Consider the following 22,435-nt stretch of genomic DNA (forward strand, 5'->3'; position numbering starts at 1 on the left):
GGGACCAAGTGCTTATAGTATGTAGGCCTACCGTTTGAGCTCCTGTTAGACAGATTTTATTTGGTTTTTCAAGGGGAGGCTGTACAGTCTTGCCCTCTACCTGTGTCCGTTCAGATAGGACAGGTTAATCCTGATACAGAAGCTATTTATTTTGGGCTATTGCCTATGTATATTTTGTATGATATGGCACTTTAACCTTTAGATCACCAAGACCTGTAAATAAATCTACATTCTGAGCATGTCAACCTGCCTTGCCTTCTGCTGATTTCATGCTCTTTTGACTGCTACAAGGTCCCTATTTTACAATTAGCCTACATGAGCTAATCAAAATGTGTTGTAGAAAAAATTATGAAAAGGGCTGTCTGGTAGCCTCAATAAATAGACAAAGATTTGTAGTTGAACAAGTCATTGCATGTATAGATTTTTAAAAAACTTGACTTAAGACTTGACTTGAAAACTTGTGACTCGACTCGCTCTTAGAATGCACAATTTGGACTTGACTCGAGTCTTGACGTTGAGACTTGCTTGTGACTAGAATAATAGTGACTTGGTCCCACCTCTGGTATAGAGTATCATGATACTAAACCTGGTATCAGTATCAAAGTCAGAATTCTGGTATCGTGACAACACTAGACCATACCGATCACTTATCGCAGGTATTTTGCTGATATCGTTCATTACAATAAGTAGCCTAGAGGAATGTGAAGTTTGAAATGAAATAAGTTTGCTAATATGGGTGATTGTTAATGGGACAATTGATGGCTACAACAATCAAACTAGTAGTAGTAGTTTAAAGGATCATTTTAAAGAATGGTAGTGCACAATAATTATCTTTCTATTTATCGTTATCACATCAATTCAGACAATTTATTGCAATATGGATTTTTGTCCATATCACCCAACTCTAAAAATGTCCTATTAAGACACTTTATGTTGGTGTTTGCTTTATTTTGGCAGTTACCAGTACTTCCTTTCCTCTGTCTTCATGGATCTGTAATGATTGAACAAGTTAAAGCCAGTCAAATGATGAGAATTAACTTATTGCTTACACCTTTCAAGTCTTACAGATCATTGCAGAAGAGACACACGGAAAGGAAGTCTACTAAAACCAATGTCTCCAGTGGAGCCAAGTACAATAGCAATGCAAATATTACAATAAGGGAACTACAGTGGGGAAAAAACGTATTTAGTCAGCCACCAATTGTGCAAGTTCTCCCACTTAAAAAGATGAGAGAGGCCTGTAATTTTCATCATAGGTACACATCAACTATGACAGACAAATTGAGATTTTTTTTTCTCCAGAAAATCACATTGTAGGATTTTTAATGAATTTATTTGCAAATGATGGTGGAAAATAAGTATTTGGTCACCTACAAACAAGCAAGATTTCTGGCTCTCACAGACCTGTAACTTCTTCTTTAAGAGGCTCCTCTGTCCTCCACTCGTTACCTGTATTAATGGCACCTGTTTGAACTTGTTATCAGTATAAAAGACACCTGTCCACAACCTCAAACAGTCACACTCCAAACTCCACTATGGCCAAGACCAAAGAGCTGTCAAAGGACACCAGAAACAAAATTGTAGACCTGCACCAGGCTGGGAAGACTGCATCTGCAATAGGTAAGCAGCTTGGTTGGAAGAAATCAACTGTGGGAGCAATTATTAGGAAATGGAAGACATACAAGACCACTGATAATCTCCCTCAATCTGGGGCTCCACGGAAGATCTCACCCCGTGGGGTCAAAATGATCACAAGAACGGTGAGCAAAAATCCCAGAACCACATGGGGGGACCTAGTGAATGACCTGCAGAGAGCTGGGACCAAAGTAACAAAGCCTACCATCAGTAACACACTACGCCGCCAGGGACTCAAATCCTGCAGTGCCAGACGTGTCCCCCTGCTTAAGCCAGTACATGTCCAGGCCCGTCTGAAGTTTGCTGGAGTGCATTTGGATGATCCAGAAGAGGATTGGGAGAATGTCATATGGTCAGATGAAACCAAAATATAACTTTTTAAAACTCAACTCTCTGTTTGGGCAAAGAATGCTGAGTTGCATCCAAAGAACACCATACCTACTGTGAAGCATGGGGGTGGAAACATCATGCTTTGGGGCTGTTTTTCTGCAAAGGGACCAGGACGTCTGATCCGTGTAAAGGAAAGAATAAATGGGGCCATGTATCGTGAGATTTTGAGTGAAAACCTCCTTCCATCAGCAAGGGCATTGAAGATGAAACATGGCTGGGTCTTTCAGCATGACAATGATCCCAAACACACCGCCCGGGCAACGAAGGACTTACTGTCACGCTCTGGCTCCGGGACTTTGTATGTTGAGCCAGGGTGTGTTCGTTTCGTTGTGTTCTGTTTGGTTGGGTTGTTCTATGTGGTTGTATTTCTTTGTTTGGATGAGTGACTCCCAATCAGAGGTAACGAGTGTCAGCTGTTTGGCTCGTTGTCTCTGATTGGGAGCCATATTTATACTGTCTGTTTTCACCTTGTGTTTGTGGGTTTTTGTTCCTTGTCAGTCATTGTCTGAGGACGTTACGTATCGTTTATTGTTTTGTATTCGTGTGTGCACTTTACTATTAAAGTATGTTCGCTCAACACGCTGCGCCTTGGTCCTCTCTAACCAACGATCGTGACAGAAAAACCCACCTTAACCAGATCAAGCAGCGTGACGAGGAGAGAGGATGGACGTGGGAGGAGATGATTGCGAGTCTGGCAAGAGGGAGAGAGGCCTGGGCCACGGGGAGGAGAGACCCCCAGGAAATTTTTAGGGGGGGGCTCACGACGTCGGGGCAGCAGGTGTACGGGTTAGAGCGGTGCAAAGCGTTGGCAGAGAAGGCCGCCAGGTTAGGGGGGCCACTGGGCACAGAGGAGAGGGAAAGTGTGGAGGCACGGCGAGAGGTACTGGGGTGTGTAACCAGTCCGGTCCGGCCCGTTCCTGATCCCTGCGTGGGGCCAGTGGTGTGTGTCCCCAGTACGGTCCGGCCTGTTCCTGCCATTCCCACCAAGGCAGTGGTGCGCGTCGTCAGCCCAGCCCGGCCTGTTCCTGCCATTCCCACCAAGTCAGTGGTGCGCGTCGTCAGCCCAGCCCGGCCTGTTCCTGCCATTCCCACCAAGTCAGTGGTGCACGTCGTCAGCCCAGCCCGGCCGGTTCCTGCCATTCCCACCAAGTCAGTGGTGTGCGTCGACAGCCCAGCCCGGCCTGTCCCTGCTCCACGCACCAAGCCTACGAGGTGCGTCGCCAGTCCAGCCCGGCCTGTCCCTGCTCCACGCACAAAGCCTACGGTGTGCGTTGCCAGTCCAGCCCGGCCTGTTCCTGCTCCACGCACAAAGCCTACGGTGTGCGTCGCCAGCCCAGCCCGGCCTGTTCCTGCTCCACGCACAAAGCCTACGGTGTGCGTCGCCAGCCCAGCCCGGCCTGTCCCTGCTCCACGCACAAAGCCTACGGTGTGCGTCGCCAGCCCGACCCGGCCTGTTCCTGCCACTCGCACCAAACCAGGGGTGCGAGTCGCCAGCCTGGTCCAACCCGTTCCTGCTACTCGCACCAAGCCAGGGGTGCGAGGCGTCAGCCTGGTCCAGCCCGTTCCTGCTACTCGCACCAAACCAGGGATGCGAGTCGTCAGCCTGGTCCAGCTCGTTCCTGCTACTCGCACCAAACCAGGGAATGGAGTCGTCAGTCCGGTGAGGCCCGTTCCTGTTCCACGCACCAAGCCAGGGGCGCGTGTCGTCAGTCCGGCTCCGACCAGCGGGGCTAGACAGGACCAGGGGTACTTTGGGGGGTTGGAGAGGAGGTGGGGATCAGGGCCGGAGCCAGAACCACCGCCGAGGAGGTATGCCCACCCAGCCCTCCCTTGTTTAGCCCTTATTGAGGCGCGGTCGCAGTCCGCGCCTTTAGGGGGGGGTACTGTCACGCTCTGGCTCCGGGACTTTGTATGTTGAGCCAGGGTGTGTTCGTTCGTTGTGTTCTGTTTGGTTGGGTTGTTCTATGTGGTTGTATTTCTTTGTTTGGATGAGTGACTCCCAATCAGAGGTAACGAGTGTCAGCTGTTTGGCTCGTTGTCTCTGATTGGGAGCCATATTTATACTGTCTGTTTTCACCTTGTGTTTGTGGGTTTTTGTTCCTTGTCAGTCATTGTCTGAGGACGTTACGTATCGTTTATTGTTTTGTATTCGTGTGTGCACTTTACTATTAAAGTATGTTCGCTCAACACGCTGCGCCTTGGTCCTCTCTAACCAACGATCGTGACACTTACAGAAAACGTTTGACCTGTGTCATTGCCAACAAAGGGTATATAACAAAGTATTGAGAAACTTTTGTTCTTGACCAAATACTTATTTTCCACCATAATTTGCAAATAAATTCATTAAAAATCCTACAATGTGATTTTCTGGAGAAAAAATTTCTAATTTTGTCTGTCATAGTTGACGTGTACCTATGATGAAATTACAGGCCTCTCTCATCTTTTTAAGTGGGAGAACTTGCACAATTGGTGGCTGACTAAATACTTTTTTCCCCCACTGTAAGTCCTGTTAACTTAGGAGGAGGGAGGGAGGGATGGATGGAAGGGAGGGAAGGGAAAAGAGGAATGTGTGAGGTGAGGAAGGGGTGGGCTTCCACCAAGGGCTTCTGATTGATTAGGGGTTTATGAGGGAGTTGGGGTACGCAGGTCAGAAAAGGTTCAATCATATATCTAAGCCAAGGGGGGAGGTAGTGGTTGTTGGCTGTTAGTGCTGCCATGAAACAATATTGTATAAAGCTTTTTTGACCCTTGGTCAGTAGTCCCATCAAAGTCTGTTGTTTGGGCCTTTTGACGCCTGAGTCTGATACATCTAGGTTAATCACCAACAACCTTCCCTCCACACTCCTTCAGGGCTATGATGATATCATGATTTAGTCAAACTCCTCAGTCTAGGCAGACCAGGGAGAAACTGAGACTCTGGCCCTGTGGGGAAGGCTTTCTTTGTGACTCACTACAATTTACAGCCAGGAAGGCAGGGAGTGTTTGCTGAAATGGGGGAGACGGAAGAGTCATCGAGGTTAATGCTGGTTAGTGGTTTCCCAGCTCACCAGGGAATTAACCATAAAGGTTCAAACTCAGAGTGACAACAAAACCTTGCACGGTCGCACCATCCCAATGACATGTGTTTGAAAGCCTTGTGTTTTGTAGGCCTAGCAGGGCAAACTGAGTCAGTCGTGCTGCCAGTCAGTCATGGAAGCAGCACATGACAGGAGAAAGTAAAGAGTGTCTTTAGTGTTGTTGACATGAGGGCAGTGGTTCCTGTTACGGTTCATGAGTGTTGGGTTACAGTAAATGTTTGCTTGTTTCTGTTTGCTGCAAGCTCAGGCATCATCCATTATCAGCCAGACACAAACAAACAGGCTGAATAGGTCCAGGTCTAATTTCCCCAACTTGCGCTTTAAAGTCTGCTTAGGCTTGTAAAGTTAAACCAAAACAGGCATTAGTGGCCACTTCAAGAGAACAACAGACCAGATGCTAGTATCAACCATCCATACTGGGTCTGCAAACCTGTTTCGTTTCTGGTTTCTCTTTATAGGCCTAGTTGGAAGAGGTTATCAGATAGCGTTTTCACCTGAAATGTTAGGTTGGGGAAAACCAGCCTCCCCTTTGGACCTTCCCTTACGTATAACTCTCGTAAGAGCCCTTTGATGGGGCTTCATCAGACTGATGTGGCGTTTTCACCTGAAATGTTAGTTTCATTTCCTACCAGCCTCATCATTAGACACTGCCAGTGACAGTCAGATGGACATCAAATTTGTGAGTCAATTATACATCCTGACCACGAGCCCCCCAAAACCGGTTGAAACCAGCAGTATCAATACAGTGGTGTTACCTTACTGTATCAGATGTCTATATTCAGACAGAGGCCCACTATGCTGCTCACCCAGGGGAAGCTCCAGGAAAGACAGGCAGCCAGTCAACACAGAGCAGCACAGTGAATAGAATAGACACCCTGACTCTCACAGCCAAAACGTCAGATCTATAAAGGGAAGGTCACAGTCTTAATATTGACTCCATGGGTTCCCCTGCAACTGAATGAATGCTAAGTAACCAAAGAAAAACAGAACGCCTTGGTGTATGCCTACCTGTGCTAGGCTTTATGTGATTGTGTCCCTGTGCTGAATTTGTTGCAAAAAATCAGACCCAACATGTTTAGATATGGCTATAAATGTACAACAAAATAATAACAAACAGTATTAACAGGTGCATTATGAATGTGTGTGTTTACTTGTGTTTGTCTTCCTCTGCTAGCTAATCAATGGAAATACAGACTAATGGTCTACTCTTCATCAATAATACAGTGGGCAAGTGAATCTCCCTCATCATCCAAGGTCGGTCTCTACATACTAACCATAGCAGACATACCAGGGGCTGCAGACGCCACTTTACTTGCTATTCCATTTATTGTAGTACAACACTGGGTAACTGTACACACCTCACTCAGACCACAATGTAAATACAAGGCGGCTATGGAGCCAATCCATAAAGCTCACATAATGAAGAAATCCATGTAATATATAATAGTATTTACTGTAGTGCCAGATAGTGGATACACACAGATACACATATTTACCTACAGAAACAACACACCCCTTTGATGTCAATAAGATTGATCTCCTTTACTAAAATATCCTCAAAGCAGTCCTGTTGCCTACAATGACGATGGCAGAATGAAATACAATAACCTGGTGTTAATGCAGTGTCTGATGCAGTTCTTCAACATGATTCAGGGCTTGCAAGGGCTGGCTCTAGACCCAAATAGACTTGGCTACACATCAGCAGAACGATTTAAAAAAGCTCTTGAGGACCAATTGTCTGCTGGGGCCTTACAGACTTCATGCAGACTGACTAAATGAGAGGAGAGGCTGATTATGTAGGCACTAGGCAGCTCACGGACAATGGTGCGGCTAGGAGACAGAGAATAATTTCAACCAATTTCCCCTCCTTTCTCTCTGAGGGGTGGCAGTGCCCCTCCGACAATTGGCAGTGAAGCTTGAGCTACTATAGGCAACATCCATTGAGGAACAAACCTCTTTGGGAGAGATAAGACAAGAGTGCTGACATTTGTCACACAGGACAGTAGGGTATCTATCACCATCGGTTTAGAATGAGGCAGCAAAAACCATTTCAAGGGAAGATGGGATACATTTGTCATCCATTTTAACATTCTGATTTTGAATCTGAATGTCAGGGGTGGACACAGAAAACATCATCTATTTTCTGTTCTGTTGTTAGGTCTCTAAAACACATGTTTATACAGTGCCTTCCACATTTTGTTAGGTTACAGCCTTATTCTAAAATTGATTAAATTGTTTTTTCCCCTCATCATCAGTATTGGTCTTCACAAAATCTGCTGCTTCAGTGTTTTTAGATATTTTTGTCAGATGTTACTATGGTATACTGAAGTATAATTACAAGCATTCCATAAGTGTCAAAGGCTTTTATTGACAATTACATTAAGTTTATGCAAAGAGTCAATATTTGCAGTGTTGACCCTTCTTTTTCAAGACCTCTGCAATCCGCCCTGGCATGCTGTCAATTAACTTCTGGGCCACATCCTGACTGATGGCAGCCCATTCTTGCATAATCAATGCTTGGAGTTTGTCAGAATTTGTGGGGTTTTGTTTGTCCATCGACCACAAGTTATCAATGGGATTAAGGTCTGGGGAGTTTCCTGGCCATGGACCCAAAATGTTGATGTTTTGTTCCCCGAGCCACTTAGTTATCACTTTTGCCTTATGGCAAGGTGCTCCATCATGCTGTAAAAGGTATTGTTCGTCACCAAACTGTTCTTGGATGGTTGGGAGAAGTTGCTCTCGGAGGATGTGTTGGTACCATTCTTTATTCATGGCTGTGTTCTTAGGCAAAATTGTGAGTGAGCCCACTCCCTTGGCTGAGAAGCAACCCCACACATGAATGGTCTTAGGATGCTTTACTGTTGGCATGACACAGGACTGATTGTAGCGCTCACCTTGGCTTTTTTTCGGATGCCCCAAACAATCGGAAAGAGGATTCATCAGAGAAAATGACTTTAGCCCAGTCCTCAGCAGTCCAATCCCTGTACCTTTTGCAGAGTATCAGTCTGTCCCTGATGTTTTTCCTGGAGAGAAGTGGCTTCCTCGCTGCCCTTCTTGACACCAGGCTATCCTCCAAAAGTCTTCGCCTCACTGTGCGTGCAGATGTACTCACACCTGCCTGCTGCCATTCCTGAGCAAGCTCTGCACTGGTGGTGCCCCGATCCCGCAGCTGAATCAACTTTAGGAGACGGTCCTGGCGGTTGCTGGACTTTCTTGGGTGCCCTGAAGCCTTCTTCATAACAATTGAACCTCTCTCCTTGAAGTTCTTGATGATCTGATAAATGGTTGATTTAGGTGCAATCTTCCTAGCAGCAATATCCTTGCCTGTGAAGTCCTTTTTGTGCAAAGCAATGATGACGGCACGCGTTTCCTTGCAGGTAACCATGGTTAACAGAGGAATAACAATGATTTCAAGCACCACCCTCCTTTTAAAGCTTCCAGTCTGTTATTCTAACTCAATCAGCATGACAGAGTGATCTCCAGCCTTGTCCTCGTCAACACTCTCACCTGTGTTAACGAGAGAATCACTGACATGATGTCAGCTGGTCCTTTTGTGGCAGGGCTGAAATGCAGTGGGAAAGTTTTTTGGGGATTAAGTTCATTTTCATGGCAAAGAGGGACTTTGCAATTAATTGCAATTCATCTGATCACTCTTCATTACATTCTGGAGTATATGCAAATTGCCATCATTAAAACTGAGGCAGCAGACTTTGTGAAAATTAATATTTGTGTCATTCTCAAAACTTTTGACCACGACTGTACACACAATACCCCATAATGATAAAGCAAAAACTGGTTTGTAGAAATGTGTGGAGTGGTTGAAAAACGAGTTTTAATGACTCCAACCTAAGTGTATGTAAACTTCTGACTTCAACTGTATTACTAGCATTGGCCTCTGCCAAACGTGTAAGTGACATTCACGTGCTCTCAACGAACTCTTCGTGTGCACAGTTTGCTCCCGGTAACAATAGGGCATCATTGCGACCTAACCCCGCCTTTATCCCTAACATTATTAACCCATCTTTGATATGTCTTCCCCTTGAGTGAACAGATTTTCATCCCCCGCTGTTTTCCTCCCCGGAACAACAACGTCTACATATGTTGTGTCTAGTGCGTGCTCTGCACATCTACAGTGCATTTGGAAAGTATTCAGACCCTTTCACTTTTTCCACATTTTGTTACATTACAACCTTATTCTAAAATTGATTAAATTGCTTTATTTCCCTCATCAATCTACATACAATACTACATAATGACAAAAACTGAAATATCACATTTACTTAAGTATTCAGACCCTTTACTCAGTACTTTGTTGAAGCACCTTTGGCAGCGATTACAGCCTCGGGTCTTCTTGGGTATGACGCTACAAGCTTGGCACACCTGCATTTGGGGAGTTTCTCCCATTATTCACTGCAGATTTACATTTTACATTTTAGTCATTTAGCAGACGCTCTTATCCAGAGCGACTTACAGTTAGTGAGTGCATACATATTTTTATATATATATATATATATATTAATTTTTTTCCCCTGTGGGAATCGAACCCACAACCCTGGCGTTGCAAACGCCATGCTCTACCAACTGAGCTACATCCCTGCTGGCCATTCCCTCCCCTACCCTGGACGACGCTGGGCCAATTGTGCGCCGCCCCATGGGTCTCCCGGTCACGGCCAGCTACGACAGAGCCTGGATTCGAACCAGGATCTCTAGTGGCACAGCGTGGCCAGTGCCTTAGACCACTGCGCCACTCGGGAGATCCTCTCAAGCTCTGTCAGGTTGGATGGGGAGCATTGCTGCACAGCTATTTTCAGGTCTCTCCAGAGATGTTCGATCGGGTTCAAGTCCGGACTCTGGCTGGGCCACTCAAGGACATTCAGAGACTTGTCCTGAAGCCACTCCTGCGTTGTCTTGGCTGTGTGCTTAGGATCGTTTTTTGGTACCTTTCCCCAGATCTGTGCCTCGACACAATCCTGTCTCGGAGCTCTACGGACAATTCCTTCGACCTCATGGCTTGGTTTTTGCTCTGACATGCACTGTCAACTGTGGGACCTTATATAGACAGGTGTGTGCCTTTCCAAATCATGTCCAATCAATTGAATTTACCACAGGTGGACTCCAATCAAGTTTTAGAAACATCTCAAGGATGCTCAATGGAAACAGGATGCACCTGAGCTCAATTTCGAGTCTGAATACTTATGTAAATAAGGTATTTATATATCTGGTTTTTAAGACATTTGCCAAAATAAAAAATAAAGCTGTTTTCACTTTGTCATTATGGGGTATTGTGTGTAGATTGCAGATATTTTTTACAAATGTAATCAACTTTAGAATAACGCTGTAACGTAACAAAATGTGGAAAATGTCAAGGGGTCTGAATACTTTCCGAAGGCACTGTATGTCTGGTGTTTTGAGAGGGGACTATCCTGAATGTACAGCCTGTGATAGGAACACAGAGTACTCCTGGACCCTATTTGTCTCGTATTAATGTCTCACCAATCACAGTCTAAAAAAACATGGCTGGCATTACTAATGGAAGGACATCAAGACAATGTATCTGGTCATAGCCAGGGCATTTAAAATATTCTGTCATTGATCAGATTTAGAGTCAAGGCATTTAACGGATGATAATGTCATCAATCAAATAGGGGAGCCATTGCATCTAAAAGGATGATGTCATTGATCACATAGCCAGGCATTTACATTAAAGGGTGATGTCTTGCCTGAGAAAGAGCCTGAAATGGGTCCAGAATCTCTTAACCTAAGGAGCCGTCATTCAACAAGGAAGTGCCATATATCACATTGAGGGATGATAACATGGTCTGGTCACAGGTTTCACACTAGAAGTCTAATGTGACTGCTGTGAGTGTATTCCTTAAACTGAGAATGTGGTAGGCAAGTGACATAGACTATCTACTGACAACTGCTGGGTGCCATGAGGGTGTAAGTGTTAGGCTGATGACAACACCTACCCACTAACACTACCCCCCCAAGTGTCTCTGTCCTCGGAGCTCACCCCTACTAGTCCCATCAGTCACCATAGGGATGTGTGCTCGGCGGCTGGAGCCTGGTGAGTGCCTGGTGTCAAGTGCACAGCCAGGTCCAATATGACCTCACAGACCTCACAGTGTCACAGTACGCGCCATTACCCGTCTTAACGCCATCAGTCACAGGTCTGCAAAAGTGGGACGGTCATTAATCCACTAATACATACATATTACATAGCCATGTCAAGGTGTGTCAGGCTCAGAATGTCAAGGACACTGAGAAATGTTGGCTTAAATTCACCATGTCACACAACATGATTGAGACAGGGGAAAAAATTATGATATCCAAACTTAATAACAATACTTGAATAACACACATAATGTGATTTGGATCAGATCCATGTGCAGGTGTTTCATCAACAAAGTAAACACAGATTGAAGTGGAAGTCAGACAAAGGATGCTTGAAAAATACTTTGCATTAGTCAAACTACGTTAATGGGGATTCTGGGAAGGGTTTGCATTTCAAGTAACCACACTTGCCAACTTGAAGGGCCAAAGTCTTATTGCCTAATAGAATCTTGCCATCTCACTAGCCTCCTCTGTGAGATGAGACCAGATTAAAATCAGACATTCACACCTTGAAATAAATGAAAAAACACTACACAGCCACACCTGTTGACTTTCTATTCTTGGGGTTTTGCTCCACATCATACTGGAATAACTGGCAACATATATACAACTATGATAACTAAACTACAGGTCATACTAAACTAGAACTAAACAGGATGCGGTAACGTTACAGGATGCAGCTACTGTCTGAAAGTAACTGTTCCCAAAACTGCTGTAAACATCTGAAGTCAACAGCTGTCACAGTCAAGAACAGGCATGCCCACTCCCCAGCAACAATGCGCAATAGCTATCCCAACATAAATGTAGGCAACTAATAATACAATGTTGCATGACAAAAGACAAATAACGTAGACAATAGAAAACTCAGACACGTCATTGTTGAAAATTAAGGACGGTATCTTTCATTTAAGCCATGTAAAGAGCGGAAAAGTTCCTCCCCTCCCGCAGCTCGTCCACCGAAATCGAATCCTGATGCGCTTCGTTGAGCCAGTGGTAAATGTATCAACAAATAATTTAATCTTACCCTTATATTGCAGTGAGGTACCACTTGTAATTTTCACAGTTCCACTTATGGATTCGCCAGGGCTGTAGACCACTTTGTTGTTGGTAAAAGTAATATCGAATTCCTGAAGCTTGCCCATGACTCCGCTATCTTCCGCGTCTCACAACAAAAACCGGAGTATGGTTCGGTCTACCGCCGCCTATGGAAGCTGAACAGCGCTATCTCAAAGATGGTGGATAAATAAAGATGTCCTATTGAGGCCGTTTACCCGGTCTACTTAACGGGGTGGCTCTCCCCATAGGCACCAATGCGATAGCAGCTGGGTCTAGTCGGCTTAGTTTATTGACTGTAATGTAAACAGAAAAACGAGATAGTGGGATGTCTCGCTTCCTCTTCCGTCTCTGGCTCTCTAGTCCCACCTGCAACACGCACTCCACCGTGTTTTCAAGAGCATCAAGAGCATCAAGAGCAGTGACGTCATTACGAAAATATGTATTATATTCAAGTGTATTTTGTTATATTTGTTGTTAAAATAACATATATATATATATATATATAATATTTAAAAAATATTCAAGGTTGGTAGTCTACTCTTTCATAACTAGCCACATAATGTAAATAGTATGTTATTCAGGCCTTTGTGTTTAGGTCATCTTGGTATATTCACAGTACACCTCCCAGTGGAGATACTATAATAACACTGGAATAACTACAGTACACATTACACTGCCCAACATGGGCATCTGTTGTAATTATTGTAATTATTTTGCACTATGGCCTATTTATTGCCCTACCTCCATAACTTACTACATTTGCACACACTGTATATAGATTTTATATTGTGTTTTTGACTGTACGTTTTGTTTATCCCATATGTAACTCTGTGTTGTTGTTGTTTTTATCGCACTGCTTTGCTTTATCTTGGCCAGGTCGCAGTTGTAAATGAGAACTTGTTCTCAACTGGCTTACCTGGTTAAATAAAGGTGAAATAAAAAAAAGTAAAAAACAAATCTGCAATTTTCTATATTGCTAAAATATGCTCTTTTGCAGACATTCAGCCATTGATTGAGTTGGACCATACATTCACTGAATTACAGGAAGGATGCATCAATCACTGGATGGTGGGTTACCCCTCTGTTCACCCATCTCCACCTCCACCCTCACCTCAATAGAAAATGGTAGACAGCAGGGCACTCCCCATCTCCAGATCGAGAGTAGCTACGTGCTGCTGACATCAGCGATTTGTCCCACTCAGAAAGGATGGCTGATCAGAGCAGGGGTAGGCAACCCTGTTCCTGGAGTACTGCAGATATTCAGTGATTGACTATTTTCCTGGTTTTCCAGATTGGTTAAATCAAAAACATGAAGTGACTGCGGCACTCCAGGACCAGTGTTGCCTACCCCCGGAGCAAAGGAATGTGACAGTTTATAGCTCTCAGCTCTCAGAGAAAAGAATGAGAATGAGCTCCCAAGCTAAAGTGGGAAGGGGACTTCTGTTCCCAAATGAGGAGCTAGTTGTTCCCCGTTTAAGCTGAGCCGGTACTTTATCTGCCCTTATTGCTTTAATAGTGCATGTAGTAAGGTGATATATTAAAGTGCAAGCTCGTGAAACATACAGTTATTGCATTTACACACACACACACAAGTGCATGTACACACTTGTACACACACACACACACACAAGCTTGTGTGTGTGTGTGTGTCAGAGAGAGAGAGAGAGAGAGAGAGAGAGAGAGAGAGAGAGAGAGAGAGAGAGAGAGAGAGAGAGAGAGAGAGAGAGAAAGAGAGAGAAAGAAAGAAAGAAAGAAAGAAAGAAAGAAAGAAAGAAAGAAAGAAAGAAAGAAAGAAAGAAAGAAAGAAAGAAAGAAAGAAAGAAAGAAAGAAAGAAAGAAAGAAAAAGAGAGCGAGAGAGGGATAGAGAGAGACAATGACCCAGTTATTACTTACAAAAAAAGCAGAGTACATCACATGCATTGAGACAGATACTTCCATGACAACAGACAGACACGGTAGTTGCCAAATTACTGCCAGTATCCATGGAAATGGCTCTGATTTTGTCTGAATAAGTATTTAATTTTGAAGCAGCATGTTGTATATGCCTCCAGGTTGCTGATTCACTGTAGGTTCAGACGCCTGTAGAGGTAGCTGAAATTACCCTCTTTGACAGTCAATCCACCTCTATTACTGAATTTATGAGCCATTTTCAAATGCATAGGATAAATCAATTCATGTAAACGTGATGCCAGCAACAGTCCATAGCCACATGAAATGGCACTGAAGGTGTAGATGGAAGTAACACCAGCATATAGAGGCATTCAGGACTTGAAATCAGTAGCCCACGTCATATCCTCCTGAGACCCAGCAATTCATTTTTGTCCTCTCTAGTGGACATCAGTTCTTGGTCCGTATCTCAGATGCCATACAAGCCACTGTATTAAGCCCTGTTGTCCCTTTGAGAGGACATTCTGGGCTTTTCAATGATATCACGTGTGGGGGTGTGACCTTGACCACTTTATCTTCCTGCTGGCTGCTGTCAAAATTAGCACATTTTATGGAAATTTGAAAAGAAGTGTGTGTAATTATTAATTATCATTTTTGTGAGTTTGACATTCAAATTGTTTCTAATAAGTGAATATCTCAGGAATAGTTAAGTGAGTTGTCAGGACGGTGTAATACTTTTTTCACATTAAATAAGAGCTAAGTAAGATCTTATCAAGAAATGTCCTCTGTAACTATGCCGCAACTATGTTTTTCACCTACTGTACCCATTGACTGTAATGTTAATGTTTTAATATTTACGTCCTAATGACCACTACAGAGGACAATTTTTCCACCCCAAACACTAAATCCATACACATCATTGAACAACGCAGCAGTAAATGTCTATAAACTGGTTGCATAATACATGGGTTTACCTGATTTGGACCTAGTAGGTGTCTGGATGAGGATGTTCAGTGTAAAATCCTCCTGAGACCCCCCAAAAGAGTTGGGTATTATTATATATATTTTAACCACAAGCGTAGTACCACCAGCAGTTTGAACCAACATTCAAATTGTATGCATGATGGTTGTTAAATTGGTCCCAGATTCAGCTAAGTTCAGCATATACATAGACAGCGTTTACACTAATATATTAGGGTTATGGCTAGGGTAAGGTAGTTTGGTGCCAGTATCTTTAGCTAAAATTCCACTCCTTGTCATTGCCAAAGAGACTGGCCAGGGTTATTATGGTTAGGGTTGAGCCAGGGTTTGGACAGGAAGCTAGGGTAAGGGTTGAGCCAGGGTGTGGACAGGAAGCTAGGGTTAAGGCTAAGGTTAGGGTTGAGCCAGAGTGTGAACATAAGACGATAGGAAAGTATGGAGAAACATGGCAGATGACAGTGAGCAGGGCTCCTCCACCTCTGAATTCCCAATTCAACCCCTGATGATGACAAATTAATTTAGACATTTTACAGACGCTCTTATCCAGAGCGACTTACAGTTAGTGAGTGCATACATTTCTTTTCCCATACTGGCCCCCCGTGGGAATCAAACCCACAACCCTGGCGTTGCAAGCGCCATGCTCTACCAACTGAGCTACACGGGGCCACAAATTCATGATGCCAAACTAAAGCAATACCATTCCATGACCATTCAAGGCAGCTTTTGTCAATGGGTGAGATGCAGTATGGCTTGACGTGTTGTGGTGTGTGTTTTTTAACCACAGCTGACTTGTTGGTGATAAATAAGCTAACCTAATTCAATGCATTTATAGTCTTATTTGACTGGTTGTCATGTGCTGTCAATATATTAAAATAGTTTACAATCAAAGGTTAATGTGAGTTCATCGTGCTACTCATTTTATTGTCATTCATGTCCAGTATGAGGGGTGACAATCAAAACTTGCATCATGGTTCCACCTAGTGGTGATTTTAAAGAACATGCGGCTCATATTCAAGTCAGCGCCTCTTTATTTCATCTAAATTTCAGACAAACATTAGACTGAATAATATGCTAATTGGACCAGCTGTAATCTGAAAGATGGAAAACTATAATTGACCTTCATAAACATTCAACCTACATTCAAGTAATGACTCTTCAAAGTCAGCAAAACAAAAAACATCAACAAGTATTCTTAACTACAGATTGCTTTGGCTACAATATAGTTCTATCCTACAATCATGTAAACCCTAAGGGCCAGGAACCAGCAGCTACAGTACCATACTGTATGAGTCTGGTCACTCTCTCATGTACTCTCCTCTTTCTCCTCCACCCCGAGCAGACAGATGCTTGTGATGGCGCCCATAATGGCATAAGGGTCACAGCTGGCGGAGGGCTGACGGTCTTCAATGTATTCCTTCCCCTCCTGGCCCACCTGCCGTGGGATCTGGATGCTGGCCCCGTGGTTGGCCACCCCGGCATAGAAGTCGCAGATGCTGGAGGTTTCATGGAATCCTGTGAGGCGTCTGATGTTGTCCTGGCCTCCGCGAGGGTTGTACACAAGGATGTGCTAGGCCTGTCGCTTGCTCAGCTTCTCAATGGCCTGCTCAATATGTCTGTTAGAAGAGGGGATGGTTGGGTATTGGACTGAATCTTGTAGTTATACAGCCTTACTGATTCTTACAGTGCAATAATGTTTTTACAGCAATACTCACTGCAGCCCGCCTTCTTCCCTCATCTCCTTGGTGCTGACGTTGGTGTGGCAGCTTGCCCCTTTTCACTTCATTGGTTTGGGGTCCAGAGTTGTGACAACTCCTTACAGTCTTCACACACGGTGCAGCAGAAAGCGTGCCATCCACAGGCGGTCTCCCATCTCTATCCCCTCACACGGACCCACCTGGAGCTCCCACTGAGAGAGAAAAGAAGAAAAGTTGGGAAATATTATATTGCCATCTGTAGAACCTTCCTGAAAGACTTGTTATACAGCATTGTAGCAAAAGGTCAAAGTTTACCTGAGCCGGCATGACCTCAACATTGGTGCCACAGATTTTGACCCCAGAATAGAGACATGCCTTGTAGTGACACTCCACAATGTTCCTGCCATAGGTATTGTCTGCACCAACCCCACAGTAGTATGGACCTGAGAGGCCTATTTGATAACATTACGATTTTATTTAGACATATAGATAGAGCTAGATTAAATATATGTTGTGCTTCTCCGAGTGCTCAAGACCATTTACATGATGAAATTAACAAGGACACATATAATAATACAGGTATAATACAGTAGGGTCAGTCACCTTGGGGACCTGGGAATCCATTTTGGGGCCAGCCATAGGGGCGACCATCCATCCCTAGGAGAGTGTACTCCTGCTCCATTCAAAACCAGGGGATAGAGTCCTTCACCTTCTTACAGCCTGAAAGCATGTTACACTCTGTAGAGGAGAGAATAGGCATACTGTAGGGTTAGTTTGATTGACAGGGAAATATTAGATAGTCAAAGCCTACAGGCTGCTGTCTATCATAGATCAAAACCAGTTGGTCTCTGTCAACTGAAGTAGAAAAATAATCTCTAGCAGTCACATTTTCTTTGACAAGTACCTGCAGGCAAGCGGTTGTACTTAAGGACCTCACACAGGACCAGTTTGTTGGGTGACAGGGTGAAATGGTCCCTGAACATAGCCACTGGGATCAGGTACCTGTCACTGTTGGATACCTGGACCTGGTAGGTGCTGGAGCCATCACATTTCTGCCAATATCAATTTCAACATTAACATCATGAAATGTAATGCACTGTACTATTGATATAATGTTCTGTGAGATGGGCCTAACGCTTTGGGCTTGATGAAGCAAACAAAAGTGGTCTGGTAAGTTACCTTCTATTCCCTGGGGCTCTCTGTCCAGGATACGAGTCTTGTTCCTCAGCCCCTCCCCGGAGCCATCGATCCAGATGTAGGTAATGTGGCACAGGTCCCCTTGAGGGAGGGACAGGTAGTGCTGATTGATGGCCTTGTTTAGATGAGAGCTGACTGACACAGATGCTGTGGCTTAGAGTCTAAGGGGGTTAAAATGACAGAGAAACAGATACTTGAGAACACATGCTGTATAGTGCAGCAGGTAATTCCTCATGGTTGTTTCATCAGACGGTGTCATCAGGAAGTGTTGCACAAGACCATGTTTTGTATTGTTATTCATGTACCATTCCATTCACTTGTCCTCTATGCAAATTAGAATTGAACACATTTTCATTTCACAAAATGTATTTAGATCCCAATCTTTTGATGGGACAAATCCTTTGATGCACCCAAAGCCGGGTGGATTTCGGTTGCTTTCAGCAGCATTTCAACCATACAGGTCTTTGTGTTTGTCTAAAAACAGCAGTGGCTAAACAACAGTAAGACTATAGGTCACCTATCCACCTCTACCTCTGTATAAACAAACCACTAAAGCCAAATGGGTGATTGTCAGTAGCATAATCAAACAACAAGAAAAAGCATAAATGCACGACCCCTCTAAAAACAAACAAAACATTCAGAATCTGAATGCTGTGATGGATACACTATAAAGGGGTTACTGTGAATTTTACAGTGGCTTACAGGCAGCTCGGTGGCAAGTCAAATTCTGTATTTCATATTACAGTACACATACAGTAATATAAATACGGTATCAAAGCAAGTAATGTGTAATGACACACAATAAAATACCGTAAAATTGACGGTATTATACTGTAAAAAAAAGTAAATGCTATCATATTCGGAATGAATGAATGGAAGGATGAATTAAATTAATTGAGCGGAGGGGTTTGTATTTAGGTAAAGTGTTTACACATAACAATATATTACTGAATATTTGGTGTTTTATATCACTTGCAGTTCTACAGGCCTTAACAAAGGCTTCCAAACTGGCAGCGACTACAGGACAAAACAGACCAAAGGATTTGGCAAAATGCTCAACCATTTAAGGTTTAAGACTTGCTGCCACTCCAATCTGTACCCTAAACAAATTGATGGGGCACTATAACCATATAGGAGTTAAATTGGTACAGGATTCTCACTCATGGGTGCAACAAATACAGCCTCTTCCAAGGCACACGCAAGCCTCAAAATATGTTAATGAACCAGAAACCACAATACCATTTACATTTACGTCATTTAGCAGACGCTCTTATCCAGAGCGACTTACAAATTGGTGCATTCACCTTATGATAGCCAGTGGGACAACCACATTACAATAGTTATTTTATTTTTATTTTTGAGGTGGGGTAAGGGGGGGTAGAAGGATTACTTGTCACGAGTTGCTAAGCCAGAACCCAGAAGCAGACCAGGACAAGGTAAGTTGAAACGAAGGTGAGTGTTTATTTACAAGTTCAAGAGTGATGCTGAATAATCCAGGGAACAGAGCGGGCGGCGTTGATTAGTTGTTGGGGGTGCAGTGGTTGATCCCATCCTGTCGGCAGCCGCCGACCACCAGGCAGAGGTTGGATGAAGGTTCGGACGGGTGACTGCAGATGGAACAAAACGGGGGTAAGTAAGCAACAAACCAACAAGGTGCAAAAACAACAAAACTAACGCGTAGGCTCTAAGACTGATACTCTGGTAAACCTACTGTTCATGGCTAACGATCCGGCAGGGAATGGATGTTAGGCCAGAGCCTAAGAAGGGTGATGATCAGGACCAGGTGTGCAGATTGCTGATGGGATGCAGGTGCGGAAATCAAGAGAGCTCCCCGGAGCGTTCCAGAACCCTCGGGAAACTGGAGATCACGAACATAACAACTAGTCCACAGACAGGACCCGACTCAGACTGCCGGGATCGTTACAGTACCCCCTCCGACCGAACGCCACCGGGCCGGACTCCCGGAGCGCCAGGATGGAGGCGGTAGAAGTCACCTGATGAGGTCAGCATCTAGGACCTGTCGCCGCGGAATCCAACTCCTCTCTTCAGGACCATACCCCTCCCAGTCCACGAGATACTGGAAACCCCCGGCCCCACCGTCTGGAATCCATGATGCGACGCACCGTGTAGGCAGGACCACCTCCGATCATCCGAGGAGGAGGAGGAGGAGGCGGAGGAGGCAACAGAGGACTGAGGAAAACAGGCTTGAGGCAGGGAGACATGAAAGGTGGGATGGACTCTGAGCGTCCTCGGGAGTTTGAGTCGAACTGCCACCGGATTGATCACCTTCTCCACCACAAACGGACCAATGAACTTTGGTAACAACTTCCTAGACTCAGTCCGTAAAGGAAGATCCCGTGTAGCCAACCAGACCCTATCTCCGATGGTGTAGGTGGGAGCGGGGATCCGGCGACGATTCGCCTGGAGCTGATACCGGTCCGAAACTCTAAGGAGTGCTTTTCTGGCCCGATGCCAGGTCCGGTGGCAACGACTAATATGGACCTGAACAGAAGGCACTGAGAGCTCCTTCTCCTGAGAAGGGAACAAGGGAGGTTGGTAGCCATACAGGCACTGGAAGGGAGACATCCCAGTGGCAGATGTAGGGGAGAGTATTGTGGGCATACTCAACCCAAGGCAACTGAGAGACCCAGGAGGTGGGGTTGGAAGAGGCCAGACAGCGTAGCGTGGATTCCATCTTCTGGTTGGCTCTCTCTCTCCGCCTGACCATTAGATTGGGGGTGAAAACCAGATGTGAGACTGACTGTGGCTCCAATGGCCAAACAGAAGGACTTCCAGACAGCAGAGGTAAACTGAGGGCCACGGTCGGAAACTTGATATCACTGGGCAACCCGTGGACCCTGAAAACCTCCCTAACCAGGATCTCGGACGTCTCCGAGGCAGAGGGGAAGCTTGGCAATAGGCACAAAGTGGGCGAACTTGCTGAATCTGTCCACGATAGTCAGAACGACCGTGTTCCCCTCAGAAGCGGGCAACCCAGTGACAAAGTCCAGGGCCAGATGCGACCATGGTCGCCGGGAATAGGAAGGGGGTGAAGTAGTCCAGAGCTGGGCCGATTGGTACTCTTATTCTGCGCACACACTGGACAGGCAGCAACATAACCCCGAGTATCCTCGGCCATGGCAGGCCACCAAAAACGTCTGCGAAGAAAACGCCATTGTCCGAGCCACGCCAGGGTGACAAGCCATCTTGCTGGCGTGGGACCATTTGAGGACAGCAGGACGAACCGACTCAGGCACAAACAACCGACCGGTGGACCGTTACCGGGACCGGGCTGAGTCCGAAGGGCCGCCAGCACCTCCTCCTCAATCTTCCACATAACTGCTCCCACGACGCAGTTCCGGGGGAGAATTGTCTCGGTCTTGGACCCACTCTCCTCCGTCTTGGAGAACATCCGGGACAAGGCGTCCGCCTTGCCGTTCTTAGATCCAGGTCGGAACGTCAGGGAAAACTTGAATCGTCCGGAAAAACAACGGCCACCTGGCCTGACGGGAGTTGAGACGTTTAGCCGAATTGCACGTAAGCAAGATTCTTGTGGTCAGTCCAGACACAAACGGTTGCTCCGCCCCTCCAACCAGTGGCGCCACTCCTCCAAGGCAAGTTTCACCGCGAGAAGCTCCCGGTTACCCACATCGTAATTCCTCTCCGCAGGCGAAAGGCGACGAGAGTAGTAGGCGCAGGGATGGAGTTTACTGTCCGTGGAGCATCGCTGCGACAGGATGGCGCCAACTCCCACATCAGACGCGTTCCACTTCAACGACGTGGACGGGCCGTGTCCGGTTGAGAGAGAATCGGTGCGTTGGTGAATCGCCTCTTCAAATCCAGAAACGTCGATCCGCCTCCGGATTCCACTTCGAAGGTCCTGATACTGGAAGTCAAGGCAGTTAACGGAGCGGCCACACGGCTGTAATCCCGGATGAATCTGCGGTAGAAATTCGCAAACCCCAAAAATCTCTGGAGCTGCAATCTCGCACGGGCTGGGCCCATTCCAGAACCGCTCTAACCTTCTCCTGGTCCATCCTAATCCCTCCCCTGGAGATGATGTACCCGAGAAAGGATGTCGTGTGGGCGTGAAACTTGCACTTCTCGGCCTTCACGAACAGGCGATTCTCAACAATCGCTGCAGAACCTGCCGGACATGCTGGACGTGGTCGGAAGGTTCCTTCGAGAAGATCAGAATGTCATCCAGGTAAACAAACACAAAGAGACCGATCATATCTCTCAGGACGTCGTTCACCATACTCTGGAATACCGCTGGAGCATTGGTCAGTCCAAACGGCATCACCTGATACTCAAGCGACCCATCGGTGTATTGAAACCCGTCAACCACTCGTCCCCCTCTCTGATCCGGACCATGTGATACGCATTGCGTAGGTCTAGCTTGG

General features: G+C 45.4%; 1 protein-coding gene and 1 pseudogene across 1 annotated transcript in view; both read right to left on the bottom strand.

Moving 5' to 3' along the window:
• arrdc1b (arrestin domain containing 1b) overlaps nucleotides 1–12,586 on the bottom strand; it is a 74,904-nt gene extending 62,318 nt beyond the window's left edge. Inside the window, exon 1 of the mRNA XM_041850965.2 lies at nucleotides 12,241–12,586. Within this exon, the coding sequence (XP_041706899.2) occupies nucleotides 12,241–12,358 (118 nt within the window). The 5' untranslated portion in view covers nucleotides 12,359–12,586. The remainder of the gene's footprint in view (nucleotides 1–12,240) is intronic.
• A 3,586-nt stretch (nucleotides 12,587–16,172) lies between these two features.
• On the bottom strand, nucleotides 16,173–18,186 carry LOC121541714 (annotated as a pseudogene).
• Nucleotides 18,187–22,435: the final 4,249 nt, after the last annotated feature.

This window comes from Coregonus clupeaformis, chromosome 27 (assembly GCF_020615455.1).
Source record: "Coregonus clupeaformis isolate EN_2021a chromosome 27, ASM2061545v1, whole genome shotgun sequence".
In the NCBI taxonomy this organism is placed as follows: Eukaryota; Metazoa; Chordata; class Actinopteri; order Salmoniformes; family Salmonidae; genus Coregonus; species Coregonus clupeaformis.